General features: G+C 37.0%; 2 protein-coding genes across 3 annotated transcripts; both read left to right on the plus strand.

Moving 5' to 3' along the window:
• The first annotated feature begins 1,549 nt into the window (after positions 1 to 1,549).
• On the plus strand, positions 1,550 to 5,353 carry LOC122282073 (MYG1 protein C27H6.8-like). Of its 2 annotated transcripts, none has more exons than XM_043094005.1 (7): positions 1,550 to 1,859; positions 2,396 to 2,542; positions 2,703 to 2,801; positions 3,044 to 3,235; positions 3,409 to 3,528; positions 4,008 to 4,079; positions 4,428 to 4,689. In XM_043094005.1, the coding sequence occupies exons 1-7, from the start codon at positions 1,581 to 1,583 to the stop codon at positions 4,431 to 4,433; spliced, it is 915 nt and encodes a 304-aa protein (XP_042949939.1). In that variant the 5' UTR covers positions 1,550 to 1,580; the 3' UTR covers positions 4,434 to 4,689. The 2 variants fall into 2 exon arrangements, with proteins under 2 accessions (XP_042949939.1, XP_042949938.1); XM_043094004.1 differs by lacking the exon at positions 4,428 to 4,689 and adding an exon at positions 4,904 to 5,353 and having other exon boundaries at positions 1,552 to 1,859.
• A 145-nt stretch (positions 5,354 to 5,498) lies between these two features.
• On the plus strand, positions 5,499 to 6,602 carry LOC122282075 (2-keto-3-deoxy-L-rhamnonate aldolase-like). Its single transcript, XM_043094006.1, has one exon. The coding sequence runs from the start codon at positions 5,653 to 5,655 to the stop codon at positions 6,457 to 6,459; it is 807 nt and encodes a 268-aa protein (XP_042949940.1). The 5' UTR covers positions 5,499 to 5,652; the 3' UTR covers positions 6,460 to 6,602.
• Positions 6,603 to 21,234: the final 14,632 nt, after the last annotated feature.

Consider the following 21,234-nt stretch of genomic DNA (forward strand, 5'->3'; position numbering starts at 1 on the left):
GAAATTATATATATATTTTTAAAAGCATTATATTATTAATTAAAATTTTTTTCTTAATAAAAATAATATTAATTTTTAAAAATAATATTTCTATATATTGGACGAACGTCCTTGGACGTTGCCCAATTACTAGTGTGTATATAATATATATATATATATATTTATATAATGGGGAAAAAATGACTGAGGGAGTAAAACTGACCCAAAAAATTTCAAAGAGATCGAGCAAAACTGTGTTATATGGAAAATTTTAAGATTATCTGAGTTATAATATTCGTAATTATAAAATTTCATTTCATTTAATATTTCAATTTTTTTCTTTGCCTTAAAATCAGTAATGTTAGGTTTGTTCTTATTGATGTGACATATTTTAAATAATTTATATAATGATAAATAATATTTTTCATGTAGAACAAAAATATGTAGAAATGAATTTCTTGTTTGAAAAGATTTTGACATAATAAATGATAGCTTTTATAGTTGATTTTGTCATCTCAATTCCATCAATTGATGTATTATAATTAAACTAATTTTTATTTATTTAAATACTTAACTTATAAAAGAATTTAAAACATATCAAGTGAATATGATAAAAGTTTAAGAGGTTGCCTAGAAAAAAAATTAAGAGATTGTTTAGATAGTGAGATGAGGTGATATAGTTTTAAATAAAAGTTGAAGGTTGAATAAAATATTATTAGAATATTATTTTTTAATATTATTATTGTTTTGATACTTAGAAAAGTTGAATTGAGATTTAAAAATATTAAATTGTTTATTATATTTTATGTGAAAATTAAAAAAAATTATAATAATGAGATGAGATAAGATGAAATAAGAGTATTTTTTCAAACGGTTGGAAAGCCACAATATAATTTTTTTAAAACAAAAATGAGCAATTATTGTTAGCGCACGTTTGAGATTGTAATATTAAATATAACTTATAATTTTAAAACTTATACCTTATAACTTAAGTAATAAGTTCTACTATTAAAAAGTTATTTACTGTTTGATAATTATATATTTAAAGTACTTTCAAACATTTTATATTTGTTTGGAAATAAATTTAAAAAGTATTTTTTGAGGTAGAAATGACGATTATTTAAATTTTTAAAAATTATGATCATATTCTTAAAAGTTTGAAAGTTATAATTATTTTAAAATTGTATAGTTATTTTTGTCCATTGAAGGTCTTTTTAAAATTTGAATTACGTCCGCATTATCTAGAAAATCATATTTGAGAAAATGATGTTTTTCCTTAAACGTACTTTTTAGCTTATTCGAGATTAAAATTTGTTTAATATGTAACATCTAAACAACTTAATTTTTTCATTAAAAAACTTTTAAAAATATTTAAGAACTTTTTAAAACTCTTACTATAATCACAAACAGACCTTTACAAGAGAATATAGGTTGAATGGTACTTTTCTTTATAACAATAAAAATGGATGCATATTTAAATCAAAACAAGAAGGAAATTTTTGACTTTTGATTTATTATTATTATTATTATTATTATTATTTATCTTTTTTATTCATCTATTACAATTCCCAATTTAACGTTTCCAATAGAAGAAGTTGAGGATGGTGCATTGGAATTTGGTTCTAAAAGCCCGAAAGGTAGAAGACGCCATCAACGGTCCAAGACTCCAAGTCATGCTCGCACTGTCCAGAGGGTTTAACCATAGGTTTTTAACCTTCCACAGGCACCTTACTAGTCCTCTCATGGCCAACAACGCTCCCCTGAAGCGCGTCGGCACTCACAATGGGAGCTTCCACTGCGACGAGGCCCTCGGTTGCTTCATGATTCGCCTCACCGATAAGTTCTGCAACGCCGAAATCGTCCGCACCCGCGACATCCAGGTTCGTTCCTCGAAATGGTTTCCTGCTTGGTTACCTAGAGATAACGACGGAAATAGAAAAGTAAATGGAAAGAATACGGCTGTTTTCTGAATTGGTTGTTCTTAGGATTCTCATGAACTTTTATTAATTTAATGGGTTCTCCTAAGTGGCCAAGTCCGGATTTTCTTGGTTATAGAGAAAACGGTTGAAAAATAAAAGGTTATAGGAAGAGAAGCTAATATTTTTGTAGAAGCCTGTTGTTTGAATTTGCTGTTCTTGGGATTTTCGCATTTTTCGTTATCTCAAGGGGTACTCAGCAAGTATAAGTGGACCATTGTTTAGCTCGGAATCAAAATGCTCTATCTTGTTACTGAGGAATTTTAGTTCTAAGGTTTTCGAGGAATTATTGAGTTCAATCGATTAACGGAGAATTAGAAGTTTTGGTTTTAAGGATAATCTCTGAAGGAGGTTTGGTTTTAGTGGGATCTGAATGGAGATGTTTTTCATTTCTCTATGTGAATTTAATTTTCTTTTTTCAATCGTTTTGAGGGTTGTAGGTGCTGGAGGGTCTCGATGCTGTTCTTGATGTTGGGGGTGTGTATGATCCAATTCAAGATCGGTATGATCATCACCAGAAAGGGTTTGATGAGGTTTTTGGGCACGGCTTCTTTACCAAGCTCAGTAGTGCTGGTCTTGTCTACAAGGTAATCCTCTGTTCAAGTGCACATTGGTACTTGATATGTGGGAGATGGAAGTATCTACACGGTTTGTGTTAGTTTTATTTGATCTGATTTGGTTTCATTTTTTTTCGCCATTTTCTTTGTTAGAATCTAATTTTCATTTCTTTTACATGTTGGCATTTAGCATTTTGGAAAGGAAATAATAGCCAAGGAACTTCAAGTTGATGAAGGGCACCCGGATGTGCATCGGTTATTTTTGGCTGTGTACAAGAGCTTCATGGAGGTACTAATTTATTTATATTGGGATGGCCGTGCATCTATGGGATAGGATTATTTTCAGAAAAGTTTTGTTACTTCCTGTATTTGAGTGAAGATGTTCATTTAATGTGATGTTGAATATCTTCAAAAGAGGAAGGTGACTGATTTCATATTTATTGCGTGCTGACAGCTTCAGATGTGTAGATTCTTCTTGTTCTTAACTGGTGGTGAATGAAGTGTCCATTAAGTTTTTATATATTCTTGCAGGCAATCGATGCTATTGACAATGGGATCAATCAGTTTGATACGGAGAAACCTCCAAGATACTTGAATAATACAAACTTGTCTTCAAGAGTTGGAAGATTCAATTTGGATTGGATAGACCCTGATCAATCACCTGAGAAGGAGAATGAGGCCTTTCAACAAGCTATGTCTCTGGCTGGTCATGAGTTTTTAGATGTGAGGTTTTTATATCGTTAATGGTTAAGCTTCAATTTTGTTCTTTTATTCGTTAAATTATTTACTTTTACCATACACCTGCAAAAGCATAGAGATTAAAATGGGCCATAGTTATTGCATTTTTTTTTTAATGTGTGTACACTTTTAATGTGACAGCCCTCTCCTACTTTCAGAGTGTTAGGTATCATGCAAAATCATGGTTGCCAGCGAGGTCAATTATAGAGGAGTGTCTTGCAGCAAGACAGGATAGTGATCCTTCTGGAGAAATTATGGTTTTGAATAGATTCTGTCCTGTAAGTTGGCTAGGCTTATCTTTCTTTTTGCCTACACAATATTGTTAGTCTAAAGCTGCTTCATACGGATATTCTATTCGATCTGCAGAATGTTTCATCCATTTGATCTGTCGTATGCCACTTACTGTTTTTTTCCTCTCTGTTTTATGTTGATTTATATAATTGTTGTTTTCTGTGTCTTTTTTATCCGGTAATGGGTAGAGAAGTTGAATAGCTACTACATTTGGATTGCCTTTAATTTTTCTTAAATAAAGCATGTTGCTTAGGATATGAGCTTCCATGTTATGGCAAACAATGGTCTCTACATTACTACATCAATTACATACTTCATGTTCATAATCTCTAATCTGGTTTTATGTGCTACAGTGATTTTTCTTGAATAAAAGGCTAAGAATATAAATTACTCTATTATGGCAAACAATAACATATTCATCGATCATCATGTTCAGAAGACTTTAACCTGATTTTTTGCCTTGCAGTGGAAGCTTCACTTGCTTGAGCTTGAGGAAGAGATGAAGATTGACCCTCTCATCAAATATATTGTCTATCAGGTAGTTATACCTATCTTGTGCAATTTTTGTGCTTTTTTGTTTCCTTCAGACAGATAGATGGCTTTGTTCACAGGTAGGTTTGGTAGCAGGATATTTTTCCTATCATTTTTTTCAGAAATTCTATTCATCATTCTCTCATCATCTTCTTATGTAGCACCAAATGATTGCAGAAGTATCTGTTACTTTTCACTTATCTACCAATCATTTGATACCATATTAGGGGATGATGAAAAAGTGATAAATGGTATTTTCCCTTTTTTACCATATCGTTCAGAGATTCTGTCCTTAAAAAGAGGCAAGTCGTTTTTCTCTAGCATGGTAATTTTTAATGTAATTTTTTTCTTCTAGATGTAAAGCTTGGAGCGCCTGGAGTTTGAGAGAGAGAGAGAGAGAGAGAGAGAGAGAGAGAGAGAGAGAGAGAGAGAGAGAGAGAGAGAGAGAGAGAGAGAGAGAGAGAGTGTGTGTGTGTGTTTGGGGAATTTGTTTGCATAATGGTGTTCTACCTTTTATTTTCGCATGTGACTACTTTCTGTGTCTCCTGGTTACAAATACCTTTAAAATGAAGGTTGCTATAATATGTGTTAGGCATACCCAATTGAGAGTAATGTTATTTTTTAGTAGTGCAACGGCCCCAGCGGGGCACTTTTCTCTGTTATTTTTCTCAGATTGCTGTCTGCCTATGATCAGTAAGGATATCAAATAAATGTCGCGATCGTTTGAACATCTTGTTTAGCATATTCATTTGATTCCAGTTTACCGTCCTAAATTATATGTTTTTTCTGAGGAGACTTCTGAATGTGTATATATTGCAACACAATCTCTAGGATGACAGGAACAAAACTTGGAGAGTGCAGGCAGTAGCCGTGTCCCCTGATAGGTTTGAGAGCAGAAAGCCTCTTCCTTCTCAATGGCGAGGACTAACAGATGATGAACTCTCAAGGGAGGTGGGTATTCCTGGCTGTGTTTTTGTCCATATGAGTGGGTTTATTGGTGGGAATCGAAGTTATGAGGGTGCTCTGGCCATGGCAAAAGCTGCTTTGAAGCTCTAACTGAAGAAAAGTGATCTGAGTCAGTGATTTTATTAGTTCGGATTCTGAGAGATTTTTGGCATTTCTGCGGGATCTACCTATTTTTTTTTTTCCTGTTTCCATTTTATGTGCCTTGGGCAGCAATTTTGAAGTCCCATGTGGTTTCTCACAGCTTGTTGTGGGATGCATTTGGAAGATTTTAGCTTTTGGTTAATAACTTTTATCCATTTCCGATTTCAGCATGTATATATAGCTGTGTTTTCTACATAAAAACCAACGCAGGCCGGTGTTCATCAGCTTGGAATGACCAGCAAATCAAATGCAGAATACCTTAACACAATAATCGAATAGCCAACAATAAATGATAAATTGATCTCAAGGGCAAGACGATAACGAGTTATATTGCGTCTTTTATAGAGGTTTGGTTAAGATTGCACGTGCCTCATAATTGCACGTGCACGTGACTCATCATCGAATAAAATCTTCAGCAAGGATGAGTGGCAATCGAAGTCAGCACTCCAATCACGTCTCTTTGAACAACTCCCATGGCCTCCGCCACCCCCAGATCCCTCAAAGCTCGTCTCAACGACGGTGAAGGGCCCTTCTATGGCCTCTTCCTCCTCAGCTTCTCACCCACCCTCGCAGAGATCGCTGGCCATGCAGGCTACGACTTCGTCGTCGTCGACATGGAGCATGGCTCCGGTGGCATTTCCGATGCCCTCCCTTGTCTTCGCGCCCTCGCCGCCACCGGTACCCCTGCCATCCTCAGGGTCCCGGATAACTCTCCCACCTGGGCCAAGAAAGCCCTCGACTTAGGCCCTCAGGGCATCATGATTCCCATGATCGACTGCCCACTTTCCGCCCAGCAAGCCGTCTCCCATTGCCGATACCCACCCGCCGGAGTTCGAGGAGCAGCCTACCCTATCGTGAGAGCCTCCAAGTACGGTATGGACGAAGATTACATAAACAAGTGTGAGAGCGAGCTCATGATAATGTGCCAGGTCGAGTCGGAGGAAGCCGTGAGAAAGGTAAAGGAGATTGCTGCTGTTGATGGGGTTGACTGCATCATGATTGGGCCGTTGGATTTGAGCGTGAGCATGGGGTACCTGGGGGACCCAGGAAACGGGAAGGTGAAGGAGATGATTAGGGTGGCGGAGAAGGCGGTGCTGGGGACGAAGGAGAAAGGAAGCGATGGCGGGAGTGCAGGAGCTTATCTGGGTGGTTTTGCAATGCCACAGGATGGGCCTGAGGAGCTTAAGAAGCGCGGATACAACATGGTGTGTGGTGCTGTTGATGTAGGCTTGTTTAAGTCTGCTGCTGTTGAGGATGTGAAAACGTTTAAGATGAAATGACTTCTCATGATCACTCAGGACCCATCCCTTTTCTTTTCGAATTCCTGTTTGGTTTCTGGTTGTTCTTGTTGTTTTGTTTGTGGGGGAATAGATGAAGAGATGAACTATTGATCTTACCTTCAAATAAAGTTAATATTTCATCATGAAACATGTCCTATAATGACCTACCTAACAAGAAATCTTATGCATATATTGGTTTGTTAATTTGTTTGGTGAACCTTTTCATGAAAGAATATTGAGAAACAAATTCATGACAAGTTGGACATGTTTCACCCTGCAAAGCTCCTGACACCTTTACTTCTGAGTGCACATAAAGGATAGAGAAAACCTAGGGAGCGGTCGGGCTAATAAACATAGAAGAGCAGCCCACCACTAATTAGCTTACACCTAGGCTTTCCATCTAAGCTATCATGTGTTGCACAACATCTGACACATAGGCTTTCTCTTCCACATTTTAGCAAACACCTTGTATGCACCCTATGTTCTCCATTGCAATAGGTCTTCTATGTTTCCATCATCCCTAATACTTCAATCCATCAAAATAGAAATTGAGAAATTTTCCAGGAGACCATCATCATCTTCTTTTTTCTTTTGTTATTCTAATCTAATTCCTTGGTTCTGTTTACTTTACTCATGTGTTTTTAGAAATTGGATATGAAATTTATTTACTTGCTTTTTGTTGGAGTTTGAACGCCATATGATGCTTCTCTCCAGCCACCGCCGAAGACTTATACAAATTGAATTTTGTAAACCCAATTGATTTATAGTCAAACTCAAGAAAATATGGATCGAATTTTCTCCAATAGAAAACCAATGATTTTTGTCGCCAAACAAATGTTGAAAAATTGGGAGATTTCTTTGAATACCGTCAAAAATGGGAAGAAATGGAGCTTTATTTACAAATTTATAGAAATCACATTTCTTCATCGAAAGCAATATTCAAAGGTTTTTATTATTTGTTGGATTCCATCACAATCAGTGCCAGCCATTCGAGTTGCCATCGGGGATTATTTTTTCAGTTGAGATCTTCGTTTGGGTTGGGATGGAGTGGAAGATAGGAGCAGCGAGGAAGACGAACAGACGAAAACATGAAGTGCTCTTGGCGAAATTAGAAGTACGTGTTTCTGTGTGGTGGAGTCCATTTCTCTTATGGTGTATTTTCTTACTTGGCAAGCAGTGATTGGAGGGTTGCTCTTCTATGTTTATTAGCCTGACCATCTTGCAGCGGCTTTGTAAAGGATATGGTTGCCTTTCAACAACAATATGCATATTGTCCCATTATTATTATGTATTTTATATATTTATTTCATAGCTGAAAAGATCAGTCATGTTTATTTATTCATTTGATATATTTTGTAGTATAAATGGATCTAATATAGATCCATTTATACTACATAATTCTTTGTGATCAAAATCTATATAATTCTTGACCATGTTATCAACAAGGAGGTGCCATACATGATAAACCATACATAAATATTTAGTATATGTTCAAATCACATTAGCATTGCATTAAGTTGTTAGATTGTAAATAGTGCATTAAACAAGCTATATGGATTGGATTATGAGATACTCTATTTGTAACGAATCAATATAAAAGTCTAGTCAATAATAATTTTTTTTTTGCAAGTAATAAGATATTTTATTGATATAAAGATAGGCCTAGCCCATGTATACTGGAAGTATACATATGAATACACCTATTTAAGAACTAGAAATTGTTACAAGAAAATCATGAAAGCTGAGACTATTTAAATCTAAAGTAATGTCCCATATAAATAAAGTCTTCTAGAAAAAACTCTTAAACTCTTCTAAGGAGCATTCATGATCCTCAAAATGTCTATTATTTCTTTCACTCCAAATACACAAAAGAATACATATATGAGCCATATTTCATACGACTGCAATCTGTGGTGTCCTTGTGATCCCTCTCCAGCTTGCTAATAGTTCAACCACCTTTTCCAGTATTACTCATGCTATTACCATTCTGCTAAAGAAGTAATTTCATATATCCCAAGCAAACTCACAATGTAAAAGTAGATGGTTCACCATTTCACTATTATTTCTACACATATAACACTAGTCCGTAATTATAAGGGCACGTCTTCTAAGATTATCAATGGTCATAATCTTCCTTAAGCTGAGTAGATGGCCTATGTTGCATGGTAATTGTGTCATAGAAAGAGCATACTGAAAATTTCTCTTTCCTAGAAGATCTCCATTCCATCTTATCCTCATTTGTGATAGCAGGAGTAGTGTTATAAAGCAGGTTAAAAAATTCTACCAGAACAATCACTTCCCAATCATGTGCCTCTTGAATGAGGTTGGTGTTCTACTCCTGTAAGCCACGAGTGATTACCTGCAGGTTAGCCACCATAGCTTATTTTTCCTGTGCAATTCTGAAAATGGTGGGATAAGCATCATTCAAAGCCGTGTCTCCCACCCACACATCATGCCAAAAGTTGATCATGTTGCCATCCCCTAAACACAGCCTAGTATTACTAGAAAAAGAGTACCAACTGTTCCGTATATACTTCCATAACCCTACACTATATGCCCCCTACCCTCCTTAGAACACCAACCCCCCTTGCACTTCCATACTTTGTGTCAATCACCAATTTTCATAAGTCTTCCCCCTCACAATTATAATGCTACAACGATTTTTCTAATAAAGTCTTATTAAAGGTCCTCACATTGCGAACCCTTAAGCCATTATCTCTCAAAGGAGTACGCATCTTATCCCACCCAATTAGGTGAAATTTAAACTCATCTCCTAATCCACTCTATAGAAAATCATGTTGAAATTTCTCTATTCTAGATGCAATGCTAGCGGGGAGGGGGAATAAAGACAAGAAGTATGTGGGAAGGTTGGATAAAGTACTATTAATAAGTGTCATCTGTCCCTTTAGATAAATACAACATTTTCCACCCGACCAACCTACGCTCTAATTTTCTCCAACACCCCTTCTCAAATTGTATTAGCTTTAAAAGAATCCCCCAATGGAAGACCAAGGTACTTCAACGGCAGTGAAGAAACCATACATCCCAATATGTTAGCCAACCCCCTGATATTGCTTACATCACCCACCGCAACTATCTCTGTCTTAGCGAGATTAATTTTTAACTCGGATACTGCTTTAAAATGAAGTAAGATAGCCTTCAAAAGATTGAATATATCCTACATTTGCCTCAAAAAATAGCAACATGTCATTTGCAAACAAAAGGTAGAAAATAATGATGGAGCCGTGATGAATATCCCCGGTTGAAAATTCAGAAAAAAATCCACCATTTATTGCAGCTGATACTATTATACTTAGAGCCTCAATCTCTAGGAAAAATAAGGTGGGTGATAATGGATCACTTTGTCGTAGTTCTCGTGAAATTTTAAAAAAACCCACAGGATCACCATTTATCAAGATCGAAAAGCGAGTTATTGACACACATTGCCTCATCCACTCCCTCCATCTTTCCTCAAAACCATATCTACTCAACATATATATTAGAAAATTCCAATTAACTTGATCACAAGCCTTTTCCATGCCCAATTTACATAAAATACCCGGTACCCCCGACTTGATCTTACTGTCCAAGCATTTGTTAGCTATAAGGACCGAATCCAATATTTGTCTACCTCTCACAAATGAGCTTTGAGACTTAGAGATAATCTTATCCATGACTGTACTCATCCTATTAGCAATGACTTTTGAGAGTATTTTATACACGCTGTTCACAAGACTAATAGATCTAAAATCTTATACCTCTATTGCACTAGCCTTTTTAAAACCTACATGACATCCTCTTTCACCACCTTCCAACAAGTTTAAAAAAATGTTATAGCAAAACCATCTGGGCCTGGAGCTTTATCTTTATTCATTTTTCTGATTACTTATTGTATCTCTTCCTCTTCAGATGGTCTTTCCAACCAAGCCAGACTACTTTGATCAATGGACTCAAAAGCTAGTCCATCTACTGTAGGCCTCCATGCATAAGGTTTCGACAGCAAGTGTTTAAAATGTCCAGCCACTTGATCCTTTATCACTAGTTGATTTAAAGATGCACCTCCATATATGTTCATGGACTCAATAGTATTAAACCTCCAATGTGAGTTTGCAACTTGATGAAAAAACTTTATACATTTGGCCCCCTCCCTAAGCCGCAATGCCCTTGACTTTTACTTTCATGAAATCTCCTCCATTAGAATCAACCTTTCTAATTCTGAAACTACTTGGCCTTTGCTGTTGTTCTTGTCTCTTACACCCTCTAAGCTTTGTAACACTTGGAATAAGCCCTTCTTCTATAAGGTTATATTACAAAATACCTGTTCATTTCATATCTTCAAATCTTTCTTCAAAACTTTCAATTTTCAACCAATACATTGCTCGGAGTGCCTTCTAGTTGATATGAGTTCCACTATTGTCTAATCAAATCCACAAACCCATCAGTTTTTAACCACATATTCTCAAATTTGAGCAGCCTTCTACCCTCTTGAATACCTCCACACTCTAACATTACAAGAAAGTGATTAGAGCATATCCTAGAAAGTCTTTTCTAACATAAATCTGGAAATTGCAGCTCCCATGAGTGAGATATGAGAAATCAGTCTAGTCTTGATCAGACTTGATTATTAGACCAAGTACCTTCACCTCTCATTAGAGGTATGTCTATAAGTCTCAACTCAAATATGAAATCCAAGAATTCCACCATAGCATGGTTTTGGCGTCCATGACCCGATCTTTCGTTGGAAAATCTTGTCATGTTAAAATATCCACCAATACACCATGGAACCTCCCACCAAGTACATAGGCCAACAAGCTCATCTCAAAGCAACTGCCACTTGCAATCCAAATTAGGACCATATATCCCAACAAAGGCTGATAAAAAACCATCTTCACAATTTTTAAATGAACACCCCACCAAGTATTCTCTCACAAACTTATCAATGTTCTCCACCACCCTTTTATCCCACATAGCAAATACTCCACCCGAAGCCCCTTTTGAGGGTAAGTATGACTAGCCTACATATTGGCAAATCCATATGCTTTAAATAGTTCTTCTGGTGATAAGCTTCAGTTTTGTTTCCTGAAAATAAATGATGTCCATCTTCCATTGTCTTAAAAAGATCTTATTTGGAGGTGTTTGTTGATCTCGTTCAACCCCCTTCATTCCAAATCAAGATTTTGGGCTTTTATGAACTATTTTAGCCCTCCCTTTGTTTCTTCCATGTATTACACTCCCTTCCATTCCATTATAATTAATAGACCAAGTCAGTCTCTTCAATTCTATTTCTTTTTTACCCTGCTCCATGTCGGCCTACCTCAATGGCGCTATTAACAGTGACTTAAATTGATCTTCATAGCCTTCACATGAGATCCTCATGCAACACTAAAGTTCATCCACTTTTTTCATTACCCAATCAGAGGATAGAGTAGGAGGAATCATACTTATTGGTGAATGATCCTCCCCTGAAGGCTTCTCGCCCCCTGTTAGGTTTCTACAAGGCTCAAATAGGATCAAAGATCCTTACCTCTTCTATCTCCCCCTTTTCCGTCTCACTCTCACACTCACTCTCCAAAACAACAAGAGTTTCATCTAGAACTCCCATTGTTGACTCACTGTGGTGCATAACTTCAACCATCAACCTATTTTGTGCCTGCCCCCAGGGTGGCGGTGAGTTTTGTGGCAGCCCATGACTCACCAACATGTTCTGTGGTAGGCCACAGAGTGAAGACCCTCCCTATGCAGGAACTTGCTTCGACAGAGGGACTCAATTCCAACCCTTCACCTCCTATGTTGATCTCCATGATTTCCCCCCTTCCACTACCGGCATCTGAAGTGCCACCATTGGACTACCATCTATGTCATAGAAGATTGCCGCACTTTTTTGTACCAAATTGAGAAATCTCAGCCTAAGATTAGGTTCTGATGTGGATGTTTTTGGAAAGTCTGAAATACCTTAAATCCGATATGAACGTTTCAACCCTTTTTCCTTCCAAACCATTTGCGTTACACAGGCCCGACCCGACCACCTTATTCTTCCCTTTTAGATCTAATACTCCTATATGGGCCACAATATTAGATAGCTTCACAGGTTGAGGCCCGTTAGACTAGACCCGGTCCATTGGTACATGCCCACCTAAAACTCTCATTTTGTTATCGTTATTCTTTCTTGCATGTTATCTAGCTGGCTCTTTAGCTCAAGCAATACTCGATGCTCCCTTTCCTTATTCAAATCAACAGCACCCCTGCCACATTCCTCCAACGTCTGTACACCTATAGAAACGACAACATTGTCTTTCCTTTGGCCTACCACTCCTATCGAGCATGCCGAGATGTCAAAGCTAGCACCCATCCTGACACTTACTCGGGGTTGAAGTGCCTCCTGATACGACTGAGAAAGTGGTTGATGTTGAGCTAGTGTCGTCGTTGGTGGTGGTAGAAATGTAGGACCACTTGCACTACCAAACTCCCTCAAAATCTCAGCCAACTTCCTTCATCCCCTACCATTCTTATCCTCTGGTATGAAGATAAAGCTCTAATGATCACCCCTACCATACTCTACCAATGTCATAAAATAGCCTTGGGATTTAGAGCGTCGCTGTGCAATGTAGCCCCCCTATCTCCTTCCCAATGAGCAGTATAAAACTCCTTCCTCACAGCCTTCAAGTAGTGTGTTTGGCTGTTGAGAGTATCTCAACACTTCTCAACATACTCCACTACTATTCATTACTTCATTATTATTTTTTATCTACTTTTTACTACTATTCATTACTTTTTACTACTATTTAATATTATATTATTACTTTTCACCTACTTTTTCATTACTATTTACAACATATCTCAACACCTAAACTCATAATGAACCATTGTGGTGTGCCTAACCCCAAGCTTATCTCTTTCACCATTTTCCAACCTCTCTCCATTATAAGCACATATCTACCATCCCTTAATACCTCAAATGCCTTAGATTCAATAGCCACAAGTCTTGAATGACCTATTACACTCTAAACTCAATCACAAACTCACTGTTACAAGCACCAAAACATCACTAGAAGAAAAAATGATCACTTTTCTTCATCGTAGTGTTGCGTGTACGGAGAGAAAATATTTGGGTGTTCAAATATTTAGCAGCTTATTCTGCCTTACATAAATGGAATTTATAATTTCCTAGTCAATAATATAATTGATATTCTTAGAAATCATTATATAGGGTTTGAATTTCCCCATCTCTAATAATAACGGAGGATCCATTCATCCTTTTCCTATGCATAGTCACGCAATTCGGAGTGTTATCTCATTCTATGTAGGTGCAGTCTAATTTTTTTTTTTTTGAAAACCAGAACCTCCAACATTTCATTTATGAAACATCAGTATTACAGGATTTATCAGAAGCTATACTACTGCCAATAAAACCTGGCATATCCTCTACCCAAACGGTTTTTTCTATCGAAATCAAAGCTTTTTTGGCTAACGAATGTGCCACTATATTGCACTCCCTATAAGCAAATTGTATATGCCAATCAGCAATCCTATTGAAATAAAACTTTACATCTTCAATCACAGACTCGAAAGTAGACATGTCCTCCTCATCCCTTTGGACTGCCTTAATGACATTTTTGGCATCCCCTTCAAAGGTTGCATTGTGGATATTAAGCTCAGCACATAACTCCAAAGCCATCCTTAAAGCATAAACTTCGGCCACCACAGGACTCTCAACATGCCTAATTTGATCACAAACAGCAACCAAGCCTTCTCCATTATCATCTCTGATAATTATGCCCACTCCCATTCTACTTTTTTTAGTGTTTAAAGAGGCATCCCAATTTACTTTAACCCAACCATGAGCTGGTTTTATCCATTTTGAAACTTCTCTGGCCCCATATTGCACCTGTTTTTCATTGATCTGAAGAGCTTGCACCTTCTTAAACTCCAAGAGAGTTTCAGTAGCTGTTTGCATAACTATTTTTGGGCATAAGATTTTCTTTTCAAAAATAAACATATTTCTCCTCATCCACACCTTTCTAAACAGCACTGCCATCAACTCCAGCTCATCCTGGTTCAGCTTCTGCATAAGCCTCTCCCACAGCATTAGGAAGTCAGACTCAGTTCTGTTCCATTTTTGTACCCTGCTACCCTCTTCAGTCCATATGTCATTTGCAGCTGGGCATTCCCATAGCACGTGCATAGTAGTTTCTACCTCCCTACTGCAGAAAGAGCAAGTGTTCTCACCTACCACTTTCCTTTTTAACAGATTATCTTTTGTAGGTAGTAAGTTGTTTCCAGCCTTCCATAGAAAGATTTTTGTTGCATTCGGGACTGTGAGGTCCCATATATTTCTCCACCTTTCATCCATTTGTAACTCCCTTGAGCATTCACCATCTCTCATTCTGAAGATCTCTTTCTGCAAGAAGTATGCACTGCTGACAGTAAACTCTCCCTTTTTAGAGGGGCCCCATATCACTTTATCTTGTGCAAAACCTCTACTCAGAGGTATACTCAGAATTTGATTAGCTTCATTTTGTATAAAGATGGCTCTAATTCTTTCTTCATTCCACTCCCCTTTTTGCTTATCAATCAGCTCTTCTACTTTAGCATCTACCTGCAAAACAGAAACTAGTGACTGTATAGAGAAGGATGAAGGACTTGGTAACCACTTTGAACCCCATATTTTTATTTTGCTGCCATCCCCCACTCTCCACCTTATTCCTTCTTTCACAAGGGCCCTAGCATTCCAAATACTTCTCCAGATTAACGAGGGTTTTGAGCCCAAACTAGCATCTAGGAAGCTTGAGTACTTGTAGTACTTATCTTTGAAAATCCCTGCTGCTAAGGAATTTGGGCTTTTGATAAATCTCCACCCTTGCTTAGCAAGTAGGGCCATATTGAAAATCTCCAGGTCCCTGAAGCCTAAGCCTCCTTTCCCTTTCCTCTCCCCCAACTTTTCCCATTTTCTCCAATGAATACATTTTCCTTCTTGCTGTTTACCCCACCAGAATCTTGAATACAACATATTAATTTCGTGACACAGCTTCTTTGGGAGTTTAAAAACTGACATAGTGTATGTAGGAATAGCCTGTAATACTGCTTTGATCATGATTTCTTTCCCAGCTTGGGACAAGAAATTGTTCTTCCAGCTTGTGATCTTTTTCCATATCCTCTCCTTCAAGGTTCTAAAAGTATTAAAACTTGACCTGCCAACCATGGTAGGGAGGCCAATATACTTTTCATAATTACCACAAACCAGTGAATTTCCAGCCTCCTTGATCCTCTTTTTATCCTCCTCCTTTGTATTACTACTAAAGAATATTGAGGTCTTCTCTTTGTTTAAAAATTGACCCGAGGCTCTCTCATACTTCTTTAACACTTCTTGTATTTTATGCCATTCATCTATTTTAGCTCGCCCAAAGAGGATACAATCATCTGCAAAAAGCAGGTGATTGATACTTGTGCTTCCTCGTGCCACTTGCACCCCTCTTGTTAGCTTCTGATCTTCATAATAGTTCAATAGATTGCTCAAGCCTTCAGCACAAAGGATGAAGAGGTAGGGTGACAAGGGGTCACCCTGTCTCAACCCCCTCTTTGGCCAAAACTTTAAGCCCGGTTGCCCATTAATCAGAACTGAAAATGAAACAGATGTTACACAGCTCATCACCAACTTCACCCATGAAACATGAAAACCCAACTTTATCATTACAGCCTCTAAGAATGCCCACTCCACACGGTCATATGCCTTTGACATATCTAACTTTATGGCCATACTTCCCACTCTCCCTTTTTTTCTAGACTTCATGGAATGCAACAGCTCATAAGCCACCATTATGTTGTCATGTATCAATCTGCCTGGTAAAAAAGTACTCTGAGTTGGGGAAATTATAACTGAAAGAGTCTTTTTGAGCCTGTTGGATATGGTTTTGGACACTATTTTGTACAACACATTACACAGACTTATAGGTCTGTACTCACTAGCTTTTCTTGGCTCTTTACACTTAGGAATTAAAGTTATGTGAGTATAATTGAGTGCAGGATCCATATGATTACCATTCAAGATAGACAAGGCAGTTTTGTATACCTCCTCTGAAACCACCTCCCAGTGGTTCTGGTAGAAACAAGGCCCAAAACCATCTGGACCCGGGGCTGTTAAAGGAGCCATTTGCTTTAAAGCTTTTTCTACCTCTAGTCTTGAGAAAGGCCTCATCAAAGAATCATTCATCTCTGAGGAAATTTTTTGTTTTAGCCCCCCCAAACATTCCTCAATTTCTGTACATCCAGGATCTGAAGACTGGAAAAGCTTCTGAAAATGGCCTCGAAAAGTTTCTTCCACTTCCTTATGTCCCTCCCTTCTTCTGTTATCCTCATCATACACTGAGCTTATATGATTTTTCATTCTTCTTTGATTAGCACAAGCATGAAAATATTTTGAATTCCTATCTCCATACCTGTACCAATTACATTTTGCCCTTTGCTTCCATCTTAAATTCTCCTTTTCAAATAACAGGTTCAGTTCCTCTTTAATTTTCTTAATCTCACCAATATTGTGGCAGTTTTCTTCACTTTGCAGCCTCTTTAACACCTTTGTTTTTTCTTCTATCTCCTTATCTCCCCTTTTCCTTTTCTTGCAACTCCACCTTTGTAAAACTTCCCCACTCATCTTCAATAGATCGACCACTGAGCTGTCCTGCCTTCCTACACTTTCTTTTTTCCTCCATACCTCTTTTAAAATCTTTTCACACTCTTCTTCCAGAGCCCAGCTAGCTTCATACTTAAACCTCTCTTCCTCCCCCAATTTCTAGCTTTCTGTTTCAGAATATGCATCAGTAAAAGTTTGTGGTCTGATGTTCTGGCCACCATTACCTCAACCCATGAATCTCTATGTGCATTAATCCAAACAGAGTTAGCTACTGCTCTGTCTAATCTTTCCTTTGTAAAAGAATCACCCTCATGCGCATTACTCCATGTAAACTTCTCCCCTTGCCAACCAAGATCGAATAGATTACCTTCATGCATAACCTCCCTGAATTGTTCCATTTGTTCTTCTGGCCTTTCTTTCCCGTCCCATTTTTCATCATTTGTGAGGATTTCATTAAAGTTCCCCACTATACACCATCCAACCTCATATTGGGGCTTGAAAGATTTCAACAAATTCCAGGATTCCTGTCTTTTGACAGTTTCTGGATGCCCATAAAAACAAGTCATCAACCATCTTTTCTCTTCTTCATAGTCAACCCAAAGATTTATGTGTCTTTGAGAGTAGTTAACTACTTCCACTCCTACTTGTGAGTCCCAAAACAACACCATTCCCCCTCCTTTCCCCACTGCCTCAACCACAAAGCAACCTTCAAAACATAGCCTTCTTTTTATATTTTCAAAACTTATATTCATTGACTTAGTTTCCATTATAAAAACTAAGTGGGGTTTATTTTTCTCTACCATATTGTAGAGATCTTGAACTGTCCGAGGATTCCCCAATCCTTGACATTTCCAACTAAGTATTTTCATAATGATTGGCAGGGCTGGGTTTCAGCCACCGCCACTGTTTTTGAAACTTCAATCTCAACTTCTTCCCTTTCCCATCTCCCTTTCTTTTTTAAGTTCTCAATTTCTTCTGTGTCTTTTTCTTCATTACCTCTCTTTTTTTGAACACTGACTCCCACTTCTCCCTTCTTTCCTACTGCTCTAGCCTTCCTCTTCCACTCTCCTTTCTTTTTTAGCTGCTTCTGCACCTCTACCCTCATCTCTGCTTTCTCAAGAATTTTTTCAGCAAGAATCTCTATCTTATTCTCCTTCCCTCCTTCTGCTCCCTCACCCTTCCTGTTTTCCTCCACATTTGTACTTTTTTCCCCAATATCTTCAGGACCCCCTACCTCCTTAATGGCATCCTCCATTCGAGCTTCAGTTCCTTCCCAGCACACCCTCCTCTCATTCTCCTTCTTTCCCTCAATTCTCACTTCCTTAGTGTTTACCACCTTATTTATACTCAAATCCTTTTCCTCTTCAGACCCTCCCACCTTCTCAATGGTAGTATCCATTCGAGCTTCAGTATTTTCCCAGCATACCCTCCTCTCATTTTTATTTTGCTTATATTCCCTCTCAACTCCATAATGTCTTCTTCTTCCTTTCTCCCTCTATGCCCCTCCTCCTTTCTCCATGTTCCTCCACTATATACCTTATTTTTTTGAATCTGTTTAGCTCTCAACCAGGTTCCATATTGCTCCTCATCATCCTCACTCAATGTCTTTTTACACCCCTCATCTCCGTGCACAAAACAACCACACAAGAAGCATATCTTAGGCATTTTTTCGTAAGTGAAGGGAGCCCAATAGCTACTCCCTTTCACTTTTACAGTTCTCCCCCTTGCTATGGGCTGGGTTAAATCCAGATGGATCTGGATTCTCAAGAAATTTCCCCACCCACTCCCATCTTCCAGCACTTCCACATCCTCTACTTTTCCCATTGATCTGCCTATTTTTTCTGGTTTTTCTTTTGTCATACAAGATAAGGGCAAGTGATGAACTCTCACCCAAAAACTTTCCGAATCAAAATGCACACGGTCCAACGTGGTATACCCCTCAAACTCCTTCAATACTAACAATTGGTTGTCAAACAACCAAGGCCTTCCAGACCACACTCTCTCTTTATCAGCTATATTCTCGAAAATAATTGCAAAGACGTTGGGCCTTACCTCGGTGAACTTTGCAGCTTTACTTATCCTTCACACTCTAGCCAATGTTGATTCCAGAATTTCTTTGCTAATCGTCCTCGACGAGCAAAACTTCCCCAGTAAGCTTCTCTGTTCTTTGTGTATTAACTCCGCTGTGGAATCATCATCTAATTCGATATCCACTTGCTCCTCTTCCAGCAGCCAAAACTTCTTCCACTTCTCCTCCAAGGCATCCATTCTTCTCCACACGAAGAAGACGAGACTCTCTGTCAGTTTCCGAGCTCCCCTCACCCCTCTATTTCCTTCTCCATCCACCGTGATCCACCGTAGCCTCCTCCACCCTGCCTCTGTTTCTCCTAAGTTTCTCACCTTTTCTCCCTAACAAATCTCAAAAATCCGTTATAACAACCTTTCCGTGCCACTATTTGCACCACTCACACTTCACCTCTTTTCAGAGAGAAAAGAGAGAAGACTCCTTTTGAGGTGCAGTCTAATTAGATATTAAAGTCAGAACTATATGTTTATTTGAATTACTTATTATATGGTGAGATTATAAATTTGGATATACTCTATAATAATGAAAGAAATATGTTACCTAAGAAATAAGCCCCGTTTGGTTACACAGATGAGATGAGATGTTTTAAATAGTAATAAATAAAATATTATTAAATGAACTGGTCCGGTCCGGAACCGGTTTTGCCGGTTTTATTACACAGATGAGATGAGATGTTCCGGTTGTGCCGGTTTTGAACCGTTCCGATCCGGAACCGGTTTCATAAAATGAAAAACCGGCCGGAATCGGTCCGGTTTCGGTTCCGGCCATTTTTAGATCGGACTAGACCGGTACTATTTAATATGTGTATATTTTTTTTATTTATTTAATGTTATATGTTATATATTTTATATTATATATAATTTTTTATATATAATATATAATAATATAAATTATAATTATATATAAGATAGTGTTATTTTAATTTATAAAATAAAAGTTTAATCTCAAACATGAAAATTTAATTGATCATATGCTTTAAATATACAATATTATAAATATATATTATTTATTAATAACATTTTATCATAGATTCATAAGAAGTAAGAACCTAAAAAGAAAGAAAATCACTCAAATATTATTACTAAATTTTAATGGCCTAATACACTTAAAACTCTTTATATTTTTTTTGATAAGTACATAAGACATTAGTAGATAAATATAAATTATATATATTAGCATATAATTTATATAAAGCCATACCAAAGCTATACTAATAGCATAAATTTTTTACATAGCACTTTTTTTTTTGCATAGCAGTCTTTTTATATAGTAGTTTTTTTTTTAAAGTAGAACTTTTTGACATAGCAGTTTTTTTTTTTTATAAACAGATTTTTTTTATAATAAATATATATTTTATTAAAACTGAAAAACCGGACCGAACTGGACCGGAAACCGGTAAAACGGGAATACTGGTTTAGGAGGGTAATCGGTGCGTAATCGGTTTTGAAAAATGTAAAACCGGTGCCTACCGGTTCGGTCCTAGATTTTGTCTAAAACCGGACCGAACCGGACCGGTTACACCCCTAGTCGAAACTATATGTTTATTTGAATTACTTATTATATGGTGAGATTATAAATTTGGATATACTCTATAATAATGAAAGAAATATGTTACCTAAGAAATAGGTCCCGTTTGGTTACACAGATGAGATGAGATGTTTTAAATAGTAATAAATAAAATATTATTAAATATAATTTTTTAATATTAATTTTGTATTAGAATTTGAAAAAATTAAATTGTTTATTATATTTTATATAAAGATTTGAAAAAATTGTAATGATAAGTTAATATGATATTTTTAATTTTATGTAACCAATCGGGATAATCTCTCATTTTCATTCTAACATTTCAAATTCCAAAGGAAGCATTCACAGCGCTAATAGTATATATATATATATATATATATTTTTAGAATATAAACAGTGCTACTATGCTGCTCGATTACCGTTGGGTGTGCCGCACAGGTAAAAATTATTATTTATTTTTCTTTATTTTTCATATTTTTTTAAACATATTTAAGTATTTTTAAAAAAATAAAAAAAATATCTCAATACATTAAAACTT

This window comes from Carya illinoinensis, chromosome 11 (assembly GCF_018687715.1).
Source record: "Carya illinoinensis cultivar Pawnee chromosome 11, C.illinoinensisPawnee_v1, whole genome shotgun sequence".
Taxonomy (NCBI): domain Eukaryota; kingdom Viridiplantae; phylum Streptophyta; class Magnoliopsida; order Fagales; family Juglandaceae; genus Carya; species Carya illinoinensis.